Source organism: Nothoprocta perdicaria, unplaced genomic scaffold (genome assembly GCF_003342845.1).
Source record: "Nothoprocta perdicaria isolate Ctin4 unplaced genomic scaffold, notPer1 scaffold_72, whole genome shotgun sequence".
Lineage (NCBI taxonomy): Eukaryota > Metazoa > Chordata > Aves > Tinamiformes > Tinamidae > Nothoprocta > Nothoprocta perdicaria.
In genome coordinates this window covers 3,379,165-3,395,278 of record NW_020455999.1, presented here as the reverse complement: position 1 = coordinate 3,395,278, position 16,114 = coordinate 3,379,165, and the positions used below count along the sequence as shown (strand labels likewise).

The 16,114-nt window shown below is 44.9% G+C and overlaps 1 protein-coding gene across 3 annotated transcripts in view; it reads left to right on the top strand.

Moving 5' to 3' along the window:
* MIB2 (mindbomb E3 ubiquitin protein ligase 2) overlaps window positions 1-14,965 on the top strand; it is a 20,105-nt gene extending 5,140 nt beyond the window's left edge. The window contains exons 2-19 of one of the 3 annotated variants that reach the window (XM_026050965.1): window positions 464-791; window positions 2,138-2,309; window positions 2,782-2,888; window positions 3,256-3,450; window positions 3,737-3,879; window positions 4,312-4,419; window positions 5,218-5,322; window positions 6,025-6,187; window positions 6,717-6,850; window positions 7,005-7,153; window positions 7,475-7,631; window positions 8,037-8,191; window positions 8,525-8,651; window positions 9,466-9,696; window positions 11,021-11,199; window positions 11,678-11,862; window positions 12,204-12,269; window positions 14,011-14,965. In XM_026050965.1, the coding sequence (XP_025906750.1) occupies window positions 545-791; window positions 2,138-2,309; window positions 2,782-2,888; window positions 3,256-3,450; window positions 3,737-3,879; window positions 4,312-4,419; window positions 5,218-5,322; window positions 6,025-6,187; window positions 6,717-6,850; window positions 7,005-7,153; window positions 7,475-7,631; window positions 8,037-8,191; window positions 8,525-8,651; window positions 9,466-9,696; window positions 11,021-11,199; window positions 11,678-11,862; window positions 12,204-12,269; window positions 14,011-14,252 (2,865 nt within the window). In that variant the 5' untranslated portion in view covers window positions 464-544 and the 3' untranslated portion in view covers window positions 14,253-14,965. Of the gene's footprint in view, window positions 1-413; window positions 792-2,137; window positions 2,310-2,781; window positions 2,889-3,255; window positions 3,451-3,736; window positions 3,880-4,311; window positions 4,420-5,217; window positions 5,323-6,024; window positions 6,188-6,716; window positions 6,851-7,004; window positions 7,154-7,474; window positions 7,632-8,036; window positions 8,192-8,524; window positions 8,652-9,465; window positions 9,697-11,020; window positions 11,200-11,677; window positions 11,863-12,203; window positions 12,270-14,010 lie in introns of all 3 variants that reach the window. The other 2 variants (XM_026050966.1, XM_026050964.1) reach the window with 2 other exon arrangements.
* The last annotated feature ends 1,149 nt before the right edge of the window (window positions 14,966-16,114 follow it).

Sequence of the window (16,114 nt, the reverse complement as noted above, 5' to 3'; positions counted from 1 at the left end):
TTTTTTCCTCCTTTTTTCCTCCTTTTTTCCTCCTTTTTTCCTCCTTTTTTCCTCCTTTTTTCCTCCTTTTTTCCTCCTTTTTTCCTCCTTTTTTCTTCTTGCTCTCAAGGCTTTGGGGTGTTGGGTTATCACTTTGAAGTGATGATGAAGTCAGAAGTCACTTCAGAGGATCTGGGTTCTGATTCCTGGGTTGGCGCACACTGTTTTATCGGGAGTTTCAGGTCATTCCTCTGCAATGTGGTCTCTTTGCAGTATCTCTTTTCACTTTGCTTACCCTAGAATTGGGTAATGAGCTGCATTTTGAGGGGCTTTTGGGAAATGTGCAATACGCAGAACATGGTGGCCCTGCGTGTTCAGTGTGTCTTGTGCACGACAGTACGAGCTGAAACGGCCTCCTCTTTTCTTACCCTAAGGCTGCAGCCGGGTTGTGCTGTATGACGTTAACTGCACACGGTCTCTCCAGGTGTGCCAAGCATGCAGCTGGCGCTGAGAACGGTGCCCGTCGCCAGCAGCCCCTCCACGAAGGGCTTTTGAGGACACAGCGATGGACCTGGACGTCAACGCCAGCATGCAGGTTGGGATGCGGGTGGTCCGGGGAGCGGACTGGAAATGGGGCAACCAGGACAATGGTGAAGGCAACGTAGGCACCGTGGTTGAGATCGGTCGGACCGGCAGCCCAACCACTCCAGATAAGACGGTGGTGGTGCAGTGGGATCAAGGCAACAGGACCAACTATCGGACAGGCTTCCAAGGAGCTTACGACCTTCTCCTGTACGATAACGCGCAGATAGGTAGGTACGGCGCAAAGGGACATGCGGCATCTGCTGCTGCAGGGCAGTCTCCTTTGGCATGTCCAACACCTGCTTCACCTGCCACCTCCTGGGTGAAATCATAGAATCATAGAATGCTTAAGGTTGGAAGGGACCTCCAGAGATCATCTAGCGCAACCCCCTGCACACGCAGGGTCACCTAGAGCATGGGGCACAGGCTGCATCCAAGCAGGTTTGGAAGATGTCCAGAACCTTTCCACACCACTCCACCACCTCTCTGGGCAGCCTGTTCCAGGGCTCTGTCACCCTCACTGTTAAGAATTTTTTTCTTAAGTTCTTGTAGCACTTTTGGTGCTTCAATTTTGTGGCCATTTCCTCAATTCCTATCGCTGGCCACCACTGAAAAGAGGCTGGCCCATCCTCCTCACTGCCTCCCTTGAGGTATTTATAGACACCGCTCACATCCCCCCCTCAGCCTTCTCTTCCTCAGGCTGACCAGGCCCAGCTCTCTCAGCCTTTGCTCACAGGTCAAATGCCAGTATCTCGGAGTTGCAGCGGGGCTTGGCTCCTGAGAGCCTTTCGCTACCACTGCCCATGGACTGGTACCAAGCAGCAGGGCGCTGCCAGCCAGAGGATGGTGATGGATTCCCCAATGGCCATTGCCTGGGTACCTCCGTGTGCAGAAAGTAAAAATGTTGCTATTAGAGCAGCAAAACTTTGGACTGAGGGAGCTTCAGACCTGGGCTTGTTGGCATCAGGGTCTCTGTTCAGCAGTGAGCTTTTGGGTGAAGCTGGGAAAAGAGACAAAACTTTTGTTGAATCATATGTGAAAAAAATGAGGCTGCTCCTTTGCAGGAATTTCTGTTCACATTCTGTCCTTTTGAATCTTCTTCTCCTCTTTTGAATGTTGCCTTATAATTTGTTAGATTATATAAAAACAGCTGCAAGGTTTTAAACAGTAGAGACAAGCCCAAACTGCAGCTTTTAACACAGGCCTAATGTAGTAGAAAATAACACTTTGAAAGTCGGCTCCATTGCAAACTTGTTCTGAAAGCAGTCTTGCCGACTCAGAAAAAATGATTCTCCCTGTTTTGCTGCTGTGGTGGGAGAGAGCAGTCATATAAACCAGCTTCACATGCAAACACAGGTAATAACAGCATGGCCTTGTCCTAAGGCCTATCAAACCAGGGGAAAGGCAGCGATCGCAGGCTCAAGCTTGATGCCATCATAGTACATTTAGAGGGTTTTGATTGTGGCATCTTCAGTACGTGCATAGTATGTAATACTTCTGTTTTACCTTCTAATGTAGCTCTAGTAGTATCGTCTTGTTTCTCTGAATCTGTGTGGATGCTGTTCTGTTCTCCCAGGTGTCCGTCACCCTAACATCATTTGCGACTGTTGCAAGAAGCACGGGATACGGGGAATGCGCTGGAAATGCAAGATGTGTTTTGACTATGACTTGTGCACGCAGTGCTACATGAACAACAAGCACGACCTGCCTCACCCCTTCGAGCGCTACGAAACAGCGCACTCGCAGCCGTAAGTGCCATGCCGCGGGGATCTGCCTCACATTTATCAGCTCTATTTATCAGGCATTAATCGAGCGTTATTCGGCAGAATAATATCCAGCCTGATCTGATCTGTGTGACTTGTGGAGCTGACTGAGAAAGGGAGCAAGGTGCTCTCCTCTGCTAGCTGTGGTTCAATTTTGTGTTTGTTGGTTTTGTTTAGCTTTGGTCTTTGTTCTGCTCTCACTGGAGCAGTGCCTATGTATTTGGATCTTCTTTTTTTGACCTTCCAGCTTTTAGGGTCAACGTTGTCTCTATTCTGCTTGTTTACCATTTTCTCTCATTTTTCAGTGATCATCTTCAGAGCTCAGGACGTGCTTTGCTCTAAGTAGTGTGGTCCCTAACATCGTCGATCCCGGTTAGGAACAGAGGGTTAGAGAATGTGATCAGTAACAGTAAATTACTGGTAAATGAATCTGTTTTCTCCTGTTTTATTTTCCCAGAGTCCTGGTGAGTCCCCGACAGAATTTGACTCGTATCACATTGAAAGGAATTTTCCAGGGGGCAAGAGTAGTCCGTGGCCCAGACTGGGAGTGGGGTAACCAGGATGGTAAGCTTTTTTGCATGTCTTTTGTAATGTCGTCTTTGGGGAAAAGCATATGAACAGAGATGCTTTATATCTATTTATTTTTTTTAATCTGGATGCCTATTGCCATAGATAAATGTTAAGTTCATTTGTCAGTCTGTTTCAGCACCAGTTCAGGGCCATTAATACCTGCCAGTTTTCTTGCAGACTGAAAATATGTAAGGAGGACATCTTATATATTTTGGTCTTGCTTTTTTTTCTCCTTGTGTTTGAAAAATAAAAACATTATTAAACTGTATCTCATCAAACATCCCAGTACTAAGCAAGTTTCAGTGTGCTGGTCTCTGTGAATGCAAGTTGGATACTTTAGTGTCCCCTCTCTTTCTGTCAGGTGGTGAAGGCAAAACTGGACGTGTGGTTGATATTCGAGGCTGGGATATAGAGACTGGACGTAGCGTGGCCAGCGTCGTGTGGTCTGATGGCAACAAAAACGTCTACCGAGTGGGACACAAGGGGAAAGTGGACCTGAAATGTGTTGTGGAGGCACCTGGAGGCTTTTACTACAAAGAGCATCTCCCAAAATTAGGTGTGTGGAGGAAGTCTTCTGTTGGCAAATGAAGCTTTATGCTGGTGTACAAATCGCTTTTATGATCCTGACATGAAAACTATTCTGCTTGGAATATACAAAAACTGGAGGTAGTTCTATAATGTTCCTCCAAAATGCATACTCTTAAAAAAAAATTGTTCTGTCAACAACTACTTTCTTACAGGATGATTAGTAAGGCAGCTCAGTCTTGCAGTGGTGTAAGATCATGCAAGATAATCAAAAGCTATTACTGTATGTGTGTGAGTGGTGTTATTCCACCCTGCAGGAAGACCAGCTGAATTGCAGAAGAAAGAAAGCACAGATAGGCACCCATTCCAGCATGGGGACAAGGTGAAATGCCTGCTGGACATTGACATCTTGCGGGAGATGCAAGAGGGCCATGGTGGCTGGAATCCTAAGATGGCTGAGGTATGGTTCTGCTTGCTCTTTGAGCAGTTTAGCTTTGAGTAATTTACTCTTTTTTTGAGTATTCTTTGAGTAATTTATCAGTTGCTAAGTTAAACTACAATAGCCAGTTGCTAGGAAGGTGCCAGAACAACTGTGTAACATAATAGCTTCTGTTACTATATTGTGTTGAGCAAATAAATGCAGATCCTTCAGTGGTAGGACCTTGGAGTTGGATTTGTTTTCAGGTATATCTGTCTTGTATGAGAACTGAAGAAAAGCAAGCAACTATCATTAAAACAGATTTGGGAGTGCTGTTAGTCTAAATTAGAGGTACTGATTTATTTAGCCACCTATCCTTTGGTTGCCTGCTTTCTCCACTATTAAGCAATGTGATTTATTTAGGGAGTTTCCCTTGTTTGTTTTTGTTTTTGTTCTTTCCTCCCCTATCAAAAGTTCATTGGCCAGACAGGGACTGTGCACAGAATCACGGACAGAGGGGACGTGAGGGTCCAGTTCAACAGTGAAACCCGCTGGACTTTCCACCCTGGAGCCCTGACTAAGGTAGGTGTAGATGGGTGAGCTTGACCAGATCCCACAGCGCTTCAGGGAACAACTGTTAATTCATCTTGTTGTGTTAAAACACCATGTGCCATGGAAACGTGCTGCTGTTCTAAAAGCAGCACAGCTAGGGTCACTTTCCTGCAAGCTGCCAAAGCTAAACCAGGTGGCACCAGACTGTGGGAACTGGACTACTGGGTTTTCCATTTGGGAGAGTCATTGGATTTTAAATATTGGAAGTTCTTAAGGTAAATTTTATATCTTGATTTCAGCTTCTCTAATAAGACTGACAGTGATAAAGTTGCAATTCTTCTGCATCCTCTGCAGCAACCTCTCATCTGTGATGTATCATCCTCCATATCATTTCATTTCATTCTGTTTCCTTGCTTATTCTCTGTCTTCATGTTTTTCTGTCTCTTGTATCTCTTATTCAAACATCTCCCTGATAGTTCTGGATGGCCCAAGTCTTTATTCCAACACTTTAATCCAACAAAAGTGCTAATAGGCATGAGGGGAGCTGCTGGAAGACTACAAAATTCTGAAAGACTTGAAATATTTTTCTTCATATTATCAGCCTGCTCTGAATAGTGTGTTTTCATTCCTGCTTTAACAAGAAGATTTAACTCCCTTATTAAGGTGAATTATAATCTCCAGTGTTGAGTCTGGCATGGTGAGGGGATGCCATACTCTGGTAATGCCTTAGCTGGTGGGGCACTGGAGGCATGTGTATATATATTTTTGTTTGTGGTGATGTTTTTTGACTGCATATCCCCAAAGTTTGTAACTTTCTTTTTCTTGTAGCTCAACACGTTTTGGGTTGGTGATGTTGTCCGGGTGATAGATGATATGGAAACAGTGAAGCGGTTCCAACCTGGTCATGGGGAGTGGACAGATGAAATGGCATCTGTGAGTGCGCGTCATTGCTGGACAATCCAGTGATTTCCTGGGCTTCCCCATACAATCAGTAATGGTGATTGGGCTCACACTGCCCTCCCCTCTATACCCAGGCATTTCTGGGACTGTTGAGGCCTTGTGAGCAAAGAAGTGTTATTGCAAACATGAGAGTTACAAAGAAATGTAGTCACAGAATCATAGGCTGGATGACTTTGGAAGGGACCTCTGCAGATCATTTAGTCCAAAGTAACCAAAGTAATCATGTTCTCTTATCTTATGGCCTTCCTCATTCTCTGAAATGAGGCAGGAAAGCGGGTCTACTGGGAAAAGTAGCCTGATGAAACCAGTATGGCTATGGAGCAGAATACAGGCATCCTCGGGAGCAGTTAAATGCACAGAGGAGACCTTTCCTAATGCCAACTTTGTCAGTCATGTCAGGACTGTGAAAATCATGTTTTGTTGTTTCACCAGTTTCCTTCCCAGACATTTGCAATGTGTCCAGGAAATGCTTTTTGKGTATAACCTGTAACACAGGGGCTGCTAAACCCGCCTTACGTGCTTAAAATGGGAGCTGTCTGCAGTTGTGTTGCTATTTGGTGCCTCTCCTCGCACAGCGCAGCCTGCGAGGCCACTCCTAGAAGCGTTGTACTGGTTCTGACACGCAAAGGCAACTGTGTGTTCACTTTTAAAATCATTTCTCCCTTCCCTTTGCAGACACTAGGGCACATTGGCAAAGTGATCAAGGTGTATGGGGATGGAGACCTGCGAGTATCAGTTGGCGGGCAGTCCTGGACATTCAACCCAGCTTGTCTGACAGCCTATCAGAGAGAGGAGGAAGCCAACCTCATGACAACAGAGAACGCAAAGGAATCCAAGAGTGAGTGAGCAGGGAAAGGTCTTGTCCCTCTAGGGCGGAGGAGTGACTGCTCCAGGGTCACAACAGCCCCTTCCTTGGTCAGTGTTCAACTGCAGCTGTCTTGTCCCTCCTCAGATGGAGGAAGGACAAAAACCACCTCTGCTTAGGAAAGCAAAGCTGGTGTTTGGAGGAAAGCACAAGCTTTAGATATGTGCTAGAGATATTTGCTACTACCTTAAATTATATAAGTTTCCTGTTCTATCCCACTGAATTTTCTGTAGGAGGATAAAAGATACTAATCCTTGAATGCTTATGTACTATACTGCCGGGTCCTTTTGTGAAAGTGCTGTCAAAGTGAGGAGTATTTTTTTCATTCCAACGTGAAGTTGGACTTGCTGTCCATTTTGCACAACTGCCAATAAAACTTTCTATAGCCTCATCATCCTTGTTTTCTTTAGAGGTCAGGGTCATATAGGGGAGAAGAGAGTCACACACATGTCCACATTTACTTTGGCCCTGGTAACCTGAAGCTGTTCCGTTTTTCTTCCAGGTTCTTTGAGCACTGTTCTGGAGAAACTGCTATCCCAGAAGACAGAGTCCGACCATGCTGGGTGCTTGGTCATTTGGGCGGCACTCAACAACGCAGATAAAGTTCGGGAGCTGCTTCTGAAGTACCCAGACAAGGCAAGTCTTCAGGTCATCTTAACGGTTAATTTTTGTTGTGTTTCTTTAAAATACTAATGTAAAATTTTTGTAGCAGAGTGAGGAAAATGATGAGAGAGAAATGAAAGCTGCTCTTTCCTAAGCAGCTTTTTGTTGCATCTCTGCCCTTCTACAGGTTGACACAAAGAATCAGGGCAGAACTGCCCTGCAAGTCGCCTCCTATCAGGGGCATCTGGATGTGGTGAAGCTGTTGCTACAGGCACATGCTGCCGTCAACCTAAGGGATGAGGAGGGTGATGCAGCACTGCACTACACAGCTTTTGGGTAGGAGACCTTTCTTCCTTTGCTTTATCTCATACAAGACATGCGGGGGTGTAAAAGACTCCTGCAGATATAAATAAAACAGTCTGTGTGAGGAGAGTGTGGCAGAGCATGACTTTGCTCTGTTTTTTCTCATTGTTTGAAATTGGCCTTTAAGCTTCAGAGCCAAGTACATATCTTAATATACTAATCTAACCTTTTTTTAATAATGAAATGAGGTGGGGAGAGGATACAGAAATGGAGAAGTTCTGCTGCCTTACAGGGAGGAGCATTTATATCTGCGCAGCATGAAAATCTAATCTTTCTTCTTGCTTTTTAAATCAGAAACCAGGCAGAGGTTGCCCGCTTGCTTGTTAGTAAAGGGGCCAGCACAGACCTGCTGAACAATGCGAAGCGCACGGCGCTGTGTATTGCCGTTAACCAAGGATTCACAGATGTGGTGCGGGTCCTCTGCGAGCTCAACTGTGATGTCAACCTCCCGGTGAGTTTGGGATTGTAGATGCTTTTTCCTTCTCCTTCCCTTCTGTGGTGAAGAAGGAAAAAGAAAAAAGCAGAAAGCAGTGCAGAATTAGAGCTATTTTGAGCTATTATTCAGAATTGGAGCATTTTAGGGCACATGCATATGATGATGGGACTGGATTTTGCAGGGTCAGTCTCTCCAAGCTATTTAGGAGTGTTAGCACTTATTCACTCAGGAGATGGACTTAAGACCCGGTTAACTGATACCACACAGGTTATGTACCTAGGCTAGGCGTGTCAATGACTTCTGGAGGTTTGCTCTGGAGTTGATGTGACTTGGTGACACTATGTCTTGTCTCAAGCAAGGCACCCTGTTTGATTCAACACTGTGAGGTAACCTGTTCTCTGCTTTTTTCTCCTCCTATAGGATTCTCAAGGAGACACCCCCCTACATTGTGCCGTTACTGCTGATTACAAGGTTATCATTGAGATCCTCACTGAAGTGCCCAACATTGACTTCACTGTCCAGAATTGTCAAGGCTTCAACCTGCTCCACTATTCTGCTCTAAAAGGGAACAAACTGTAAGTGAACAAACCACGGTGATAATCCCTGGGATACTCCCAGTCACAATCTTGCTAAATCCGTGTGAGACAGCTGTGAATCCTAGCAAGAAAGAACACCAATCCGAGAATAGGGGAAGTCACAACCCATCTGGGAGTGAATTCCTTGCTGTATTAGCAGCAATTCGGAAGCAGGACATGAGCAGAGTGTGCACATGGTGCTGGGGAGAAACAGGCGTCAGTCGCTGCATGGAACATTCATAGATACTGAGCAAAAGAGGCAGGCCTGTCTCTTCTCTGTTTCCCTTCATGAAAAATGACATTTCTGACTCTGGTTAACCTCTAACACTCTAGAGCCGTCAAGATGATTCTAGCAAGAGCTCGACAGTTGGTTGACTCCAAAAAGGAAGATGGTTTCACTGCCTTGCACCTTGCTGCTCTCAATAATCACAAAGAAGTGGCTGAAATTCTCATCAAAGAGGTAAAAGCAAAACAAAAATCCACCCCCAAAAACCCTCATTTCCTCAGTATATCAAGTTAATGCTGGACTCATAAACACGACTGTCTCTCTCATGAACTGCCATTGGTGCCCAGAACTTAAAGAACAGGGCTTGACATTCCTGGTGATATTTTCTTTTAACATTCAGAAAGGGAAGGCAATCTTGTAGTCTAGAACAAAGCAGGGCTTAGAGGTGGATCTTGTGAGGAAAAGTTAGGTAAGTGATGAATAAGTAAGGAAAGGACTTTGGAATAGCTCTTTCCTGCTGATTAAGGAAAAAAATGTATTCAGAACATTATCTCACAGAGTACAGGTCAAACTATTAAACTAGGCATCTAAAACTAACCTTTAAAAGCTCTCTCTGCTTTTTATCCCTTGCAGTTGCCTTCTGCAGATTTGGCAGAAGGGCAGAGCAACCCAGGATTCAACAGATTTTTGCTCAGTGGCGCAAACAAAGAGAGGAAATCAACAGGCAGCTAGGAATCCTTTAAGGAAGCAAGGCCAGGACTTTGCTTGGAGTAGTTCCAGGATTTATGTCAGGAAATTGTCGAGCTGTCATCCAGCTCATTTCAAGGACAATGTTGGTTGTCCTTTTTTTTTTTTTAAAGTTAGATATCTGAGATGTCTGGACTGTATGGCCAAAATACAGGGGACAGGATCATGTAACTCTAGGAGTTCCCTTTACTGCTCTGTCCTGGTGATGAAGTTGATACTTGGGGCTTCAGCAAGCACTAGAGCTGCAGCACTGTCAGCCAAGCTCTGCAACAACAGCTCTGTCTGTGTGATCATTCTCCAGGGTCGCTGTGATGTCAACCTCAAGAACAACCGGAACCAGACACCGCTGCACTTGGCTGTCATCCAGGGACACGTAGAGATGGTGCAACTGCTGGTGAGTGAAGGTAGTGACGTCAACGCTGAGGATGAGGATGGGGACACAGCAATACATATTGCTCTGGAACGGCAGCAGCTGATGTCAGTCATGATGGAGAAGCATGAAGGAGAGGTTGGACTGTCCCTGCTTTCCAAGGTAAGCTGGGCACAGGAGAAATTCCAGAAATTCCTAAGGGCAGGGAAATGCATGACAAAGGTGGAATGACTGCAGACAGGAGGACCCAAGGGGCCAGAGGGAGGCAGGAAAATTGTATAATGCCAGCCCAGGCAGGAAGGTGGGAACAGAATTTTTTGCTTGTAGGAAAGGAGCAAATATGTCCTCCGAGGCCCCAATATCTTAATTCTGTGGTAAGAAGCTATGCTTGGCTTTCAGCCGGGAGGCTGGAGACTACTGGGGAAAAAAATACTTCTTATAGGAGAAACAGTTTTCCAATGTAGAGCAAGTTAAGTACTCATATAATGGGTCCCCCGGTAGGGTCTTCTGACCAGAATTGGAATCTGCCTGCCTTTTTTTCTTTGTAAACTTTTGGAGATACTTTTTAAACTTTTGTCTGAAGGTCAAGTAGTCCATTCTGTAATAGTAGACAGTACAATAGCTACATTACTTGCCTGCTCTGTTGAAAGATCTATGTTTGAATCCTCACTCTACCTTATCTGGAAACTTTGCCTTCCACGGGGTGTTCTGTAGGGAATGGGTCAGAGGGAATGTGCCCCTTTTCCTTCCTTTGCTTCTTGTTCAATGCAGAGCAAAAACAACTTTGTTTTAATGAAACCTTCCAACCTCAATCATTCTGTGATTCTGTGAAACAGAATTCTTGTTTTCTAGCCAGTTCTAGGCAGGATCTGTCAATTTACAAAACCACAAGTGCAGTGGAAAAAAAAAACCCAATGCTTTTCAGCATTTCTGTTAACTCTGAAAGCTAAACTTTGCCTCTATACCATGGCTGATGTGGTGCAGAAGAGAGGAATTTCTCTCTCAGTCTGATTACAGGTCACTTCAGGAAAGGCTTAAGATTGAGAAATCAACACATGATATGCCACATCCTGGAAGCTTAGTCTGGTTCTTTGGCAAAGATATTAAATTAGCCCTTCCATATATATACCAATATGTGCACACACCAGATCTGCGATGTAAAGCATGAGTGCAAATATCATTGCATTTCAGACCTAAATGCTTCCCCTCTGATTTTACATGTGCTGATCTACATGTCAAATGAAAGTATTTAACCTAGAAGTAATTAGTATTCCTCATTTCAAAATTAAAATGCAAAAGGGAATTGGCAAATGAATGAATATTGCAGGGAACAAAATGAGGATGAGAGGATATTCAACAGGTCCCCCTGTGTTAAAAGACTTGATTTGCCAACTTTCTGCAGAATCAAGTACAGAGCAAAGCTGCATAATGGAGCCTTTTTTTTTTTTTTTTCTATTAATAGTGATTGCATCTCCTCTTGCTTTAGCTGCAAGCTTCTGGCTTCCTTGGAAATGTGGAGCTGAATATTGGAACCGCAATTGCATGTTACTTAGCAGAAGAAGGAGCAGATATTAATTATGCCAACCACCGTGGAAAGTCTCCTTTGGATCTCATCACAGATGGAAGGATTATCCAGATCATCAAGGACTTCTCACAGAAATTCAGGTGGGCCGTGTTCTGTGTTCCCAGTCTACTTCCCTGTGAAACACAATGTACTGGATGTCACAGCTCTTTGGTGTCACTCAGAGTGGCTGTCCAGGATGGCTTGAAGCTTCTCTGAGACACTACATGTCAGTCTGAGCACTTGCAGTTTCATCTGGAGCTGTCTGCTTGCTGGATTCTTCTTCCAGGATACGATTTGAAATGGATGACAGCAGCAGCTGAAAGCTGCTCCCTATTAATTGTACCCACTCTTTCCTTTAGGTATTTTTCACCAGCTGTGACAGTGGCAGCTCTGCTGATGGCTGCTGCTAGTCAGATGCAGAACCCCAGCTCCTGGAGCCAGGGCAGTCGCGTAGTGCTTCATGCTGCCTGAGTGTGTGCTGCACTGTGTGCTTGGGGAGTGTTTGCCAGGGATCCGTGCCCTTCCAGCTGGTGCCTGAAGGAGAGAGCCTCCAACCTTGCCGTGTGTTCGCCCTTGCAGGGAGCAGCAGGTTTCCTCAGAGGGCCCAGCCGCCGTGTGCAGCCTGCGCCGTGTGCACACCACCCCCAACACCATGACCAACCTCAGTGTCTCCGGCGCAGCAGCCCCCAGCGAGTGCCTCGTCTGCTCTGAGCTCGCGCTGCTCATCCACTTCTTCCCCTGCCAGCACAGTATTGTGTGTGAAGGTCAGTCTCTTCTGATTTTCTCGCACGTTTTTTTCCTCTCTCATCCAATTTTCCTCCCTTTTTGGGCTGAACTGTGACCTGAAACAACCCTGACACGATTTCAGCAACATCCTTGTAGATGGGATGCTCAAAGTCACCTATGGAAAGCACAGTGTCTTCTAGGCATTTTTTGATGAGGGCTTAAGGCAGCTTAGCTCGTGTTTAGAGATGCCCTGGTTGATTCATAAAAAATCCAGGAAGTACGAAGATTGTTTAAAAGCTGATGTTCTTGTGTGTGTCTTCCTCTTGCTTTTGGTATAGTGTACTTAATTGTAATTTTTTTATTATCTCATTTGTGGTAGAATGCTCCCGGAGAATGAAGAAATGCATCAAATGTCAAGTGACAATAACGAAAAAAATCAAACAAGGTACGTTTGCTGTTCTGTTGTGCAGTGCTGTAGCCTGGGAAGGGTTTTCACAGGGTTTATTTGGGCAGCATCAATGAGCCTCAGTGAAATAAGCATAAGAAAAGGGTTTGTTTTTGCACACGTTGGATTGCCCAGCTTCAGAGGGGCAAAGTTAGGTTATCTCCAAGCTGTCATAGGCAAACTCAGGCTGCGGAGACAGAACAGGAGATTTGAGGAAGCCTGTCCTGTAGCTGTCTACTGAAAGCAAACATGAGGTTCTCCTTGTGCCAGCCTAATCCTTTTGTAGACAATGATTTAACAGTGAAAATTAGTGAGAAAGGAAAAATTATTAATTGTGAAAGATTGTAAAAGCTGAGATTACGGTACCTCTACAGGACTAACCAACCATCTATGAATCACTGAGCTGAATTACTTTGGTAAAGCTCTTAAGACCACTTTTGAATAGGGATTGTCCTGTCTCCCTATTGCTCTGTGCCCAGAGGGGGACACAGCAGCAAGAAGGTAGCAGGTTGCACACTGTAGCTTTTCAGTAGAGCCTGTGAGAGTGGATGTCTTTCTGGCTGTGAGCACTTGGTGCAAGTTTAGAGCAGTGCATGTGGAAACTGCATGTCCTGCTGCAGCTGATCTAGGTTTATGTTTTCCTTCACTGGCATCCCAGCTCTAATCTTGTGATTTGATGCCTTGGACAAAAGTACAGGGAGCCAAGAATCTGTCATGGACCATCAGACACACAGAGCTGGCTAAGCCCAAAATCCTCTTTGGAACTTCTTAATGCAAAAAGGAGCAAGTTCACCTGCCAGTAGACAGGAACATTGTCTCTGCTGTGGCTACTAAGTGTCAGCAGAGTAGACAGCAGAATTGCAGATAGGAGATCTGTATGGAGATTTCCATATAGGAGGAACCAGCCTGGTTTCTGAGCGTATGAACAGGATTTCTCTGCCACTGATGTTTAGGGAGTGTGTGTCTTTAGTATCCTCCTCATCCCCAAACTTGCTACAACCTTATGTTGTAAGTATCAAGTGATTTGAAATCACTTCTTGCACCACTGAAGTATATAAGGCAACCTAAGCAAAGATTTAGGAAGAGAAAATGAAGTGACCGTGTTAAGTTGAAACCAGGAGGTGTCTATTTTCCTAGGTTGGCAATTGAACAAAACTTGCGGTTCTTTTATTTCATCTGAAGATGAAATAAAATATTTAGAAACAAATATCTCTGCAAGGTTCACTGAATTTTGCCTATAAAACTGACTAGATAGTTTTGGGTTTGTAGCTTGATGCATGGAGAAGTCAGCTTAAGTGAATTCACATGATTTCTTCTTGCTGTGCCCTGAAAGGTTTGAGCCAAAATTTGTATTGCAGATGTAAAGAGGAGACTGAGAGGAGATTGAACTACAGCATTGTAAGGATTTCTGAGCCTGTATGTCAGAGCATCACAACCACCTCTGAAAGTCTGACTTCAAGGTAGCAGCAGATATTGCAGAACAAGGAGGCAGGACGTATCACAAAGTGGTTTTTGCTTCATTTTTTTTGTTCTTAACTAAACACACACAAAAAGCTGAGCAACAGAACAGAGGAAAGTAATTGGCTTTTATATGAGGAACCCTTGGATCAGGCTCAGTGAAGAGAGTTTAGTCTGACCTAATTGCCTCTCTTGGGGGCAAATTCTGATGAAGGGGCACTGCATAAGGGAACAGGCAGGGCGCCATGCTCACTAACTCTCTCCCTGCCCTCCTGCCCTGCAGACAGCACCGAGGTGGAGTGCAGCCCAAGCTCCGAGTCCACGGAGCAGAAGAAGCTCATGGAGGAGCTGCAGAGCCGCTACCGGCAGATGGAGGAGCGCATCACCTGCCCAATTTGCATCGATGACCAAATCAAACTGGTCTTCCAGTGTGGACATGGCTCTTGCCCAGACTGCAGCACAGCTTTGACCGTGTGTCCCATCTGCCGGCAGGCTATCCGGGAGAGGATCCAGATCTTCGTCTAAGGATATGCTTACTTCTCATTCCCACCTCCCTCCTTTACTTCCTTTTTGTTTGCATTTTAGATGAGAAGCACTGGTCTGTGTGATGTGTTTGGTTACATGCAAAGCCATCCTCAATGAGAAGAGGCAAATAACAAGTGTGACTTGGATAGAAGCAGAGGGAGCCCCCTCTGCTCACAATACTATATGTGCAAGCAGTGGTGCTTGAGGGCAGACTGTGCCGCTTTCTGTGCTCCTGATGCATCAGAATGACATGAAATAAAGGACACTGACCTGTACTCTGAAGGCAGAAGGGACTTTCAGACCAGAGGCAATTAGATTTTCATGCACAGATGTTTTCAAGGGCATCCTGTCATCCTTGCAGTGTCAGATTTGCAGCCTTGCATTGCTCTGAAATACCTTCTGCAAGCAATGGCAAAGCAATACTCTCGTACCTCCCACGAGGAGCTATCAGAAGAGAGCAGTTACGGCCTTCAGTCCTCCCAGGGGCCTGTCAATAAACGAAAAGCGGTGTCAGAAGATGATACTCTCTGAACTTGCCCTTGTGTGCCTGACAACATCTCGGACTGACAGAGGCCAATCTGGATGCGATGAGATCCTAGCACCAGAGCTTGTGCCTTAGAGACGAAGCAGTGAGCAGCGACTGGAGAACACAGGTTGTTGCAAGAAGCACTTCTAACCTCTCCATGACGCTCCTCCTTCCCCCTGCCCCAGCTGTGTGTTCAGAGACTCCTGAGCTTTCTGCCCATGATGCCAAAGTCAGGTGGTAAAAACTCCAATCAAAGTGTAAAGAGAATAAATAGTCATAATTAAGAAATGAGGAAGAGGGATTTCATTTTTGTTTCATTGTTTTGCAGCAAAACTTAATAAAATAAAGTTTATATTTTCCTGAACATTAAAATGAATGTGCAAACAGGAGTTAAAATAAGGCTCCATCTCTCCTGTGTTATCCTATACTACTGGCTGATTGGAGAAATAGTTAATCTGTCCTGTAAGGTAACTGCTGGCAGAAGTGACAACCTGTAGGGCTAGTGTRCAGGCCTGGGTGTGTGTTTGTGTGCGTGGTGTGACTTTACTGATACTGTTACACCTTGCAGGTAATATTTAATTTAAACAGGAATACTGCGTTCCTCTATTATCTTGGCTCAAGATGAAAGGTAGGAGGGAAAGAGGTAACAGGAAAGAATCACAGAGAATCCCAGAATGGTTGAGGTTGGATGGGACGTCTGGAGATCATCCAGTCCAACCCCCTGCTCCAGCAGGGACACCCAGGGCAAAGGACACCCGGTCGCATCCAAGTGGGTTTGGAAGAGCTGCAGAGAAGGAGACTCCACAATCTCCCTGGGCAGCCTGTGCCAGGGCTAAGTGGAAAGAGGTAACAATTAAACAAACAAAAAACACCAAACCAACCAACCAACCAAACAAAAAAATTTGTGCGATATATGGTAGTTAAAGAAGCATTTATTCCTTGGTAGAAGCTTTCTGGTAAAGTCCTGATAAAATTTTAAGTCACAATCCCAGGTTCCTGTAGTTAATTCTTCCTCTAAATATTCAGTTGAGGTTATTATACTTTCAGTGGATTTTTCTTTTTTTTCATACAGTGCTACAAAATGTCTCAGATTTAACTCTTTTGTTTGTTTGGTCATATCTTAACACCTAAGCTTTGGTAATGTGAGAGATGCAGACACTCATCTACTCTATTAATATTGTTTCCTGGCAGTTAATGATGGGGTAAATCCCTATTGAATAAACCAGACACTCTCTTCCTAATTTGCAAATGAAAAGGACTCTGAAGGGGCTATTTTTAAAGTACAAGACTGTCTTCTCATTGTATTTCTAAGCGTTGGCCTCCAAAACAGTTGTCT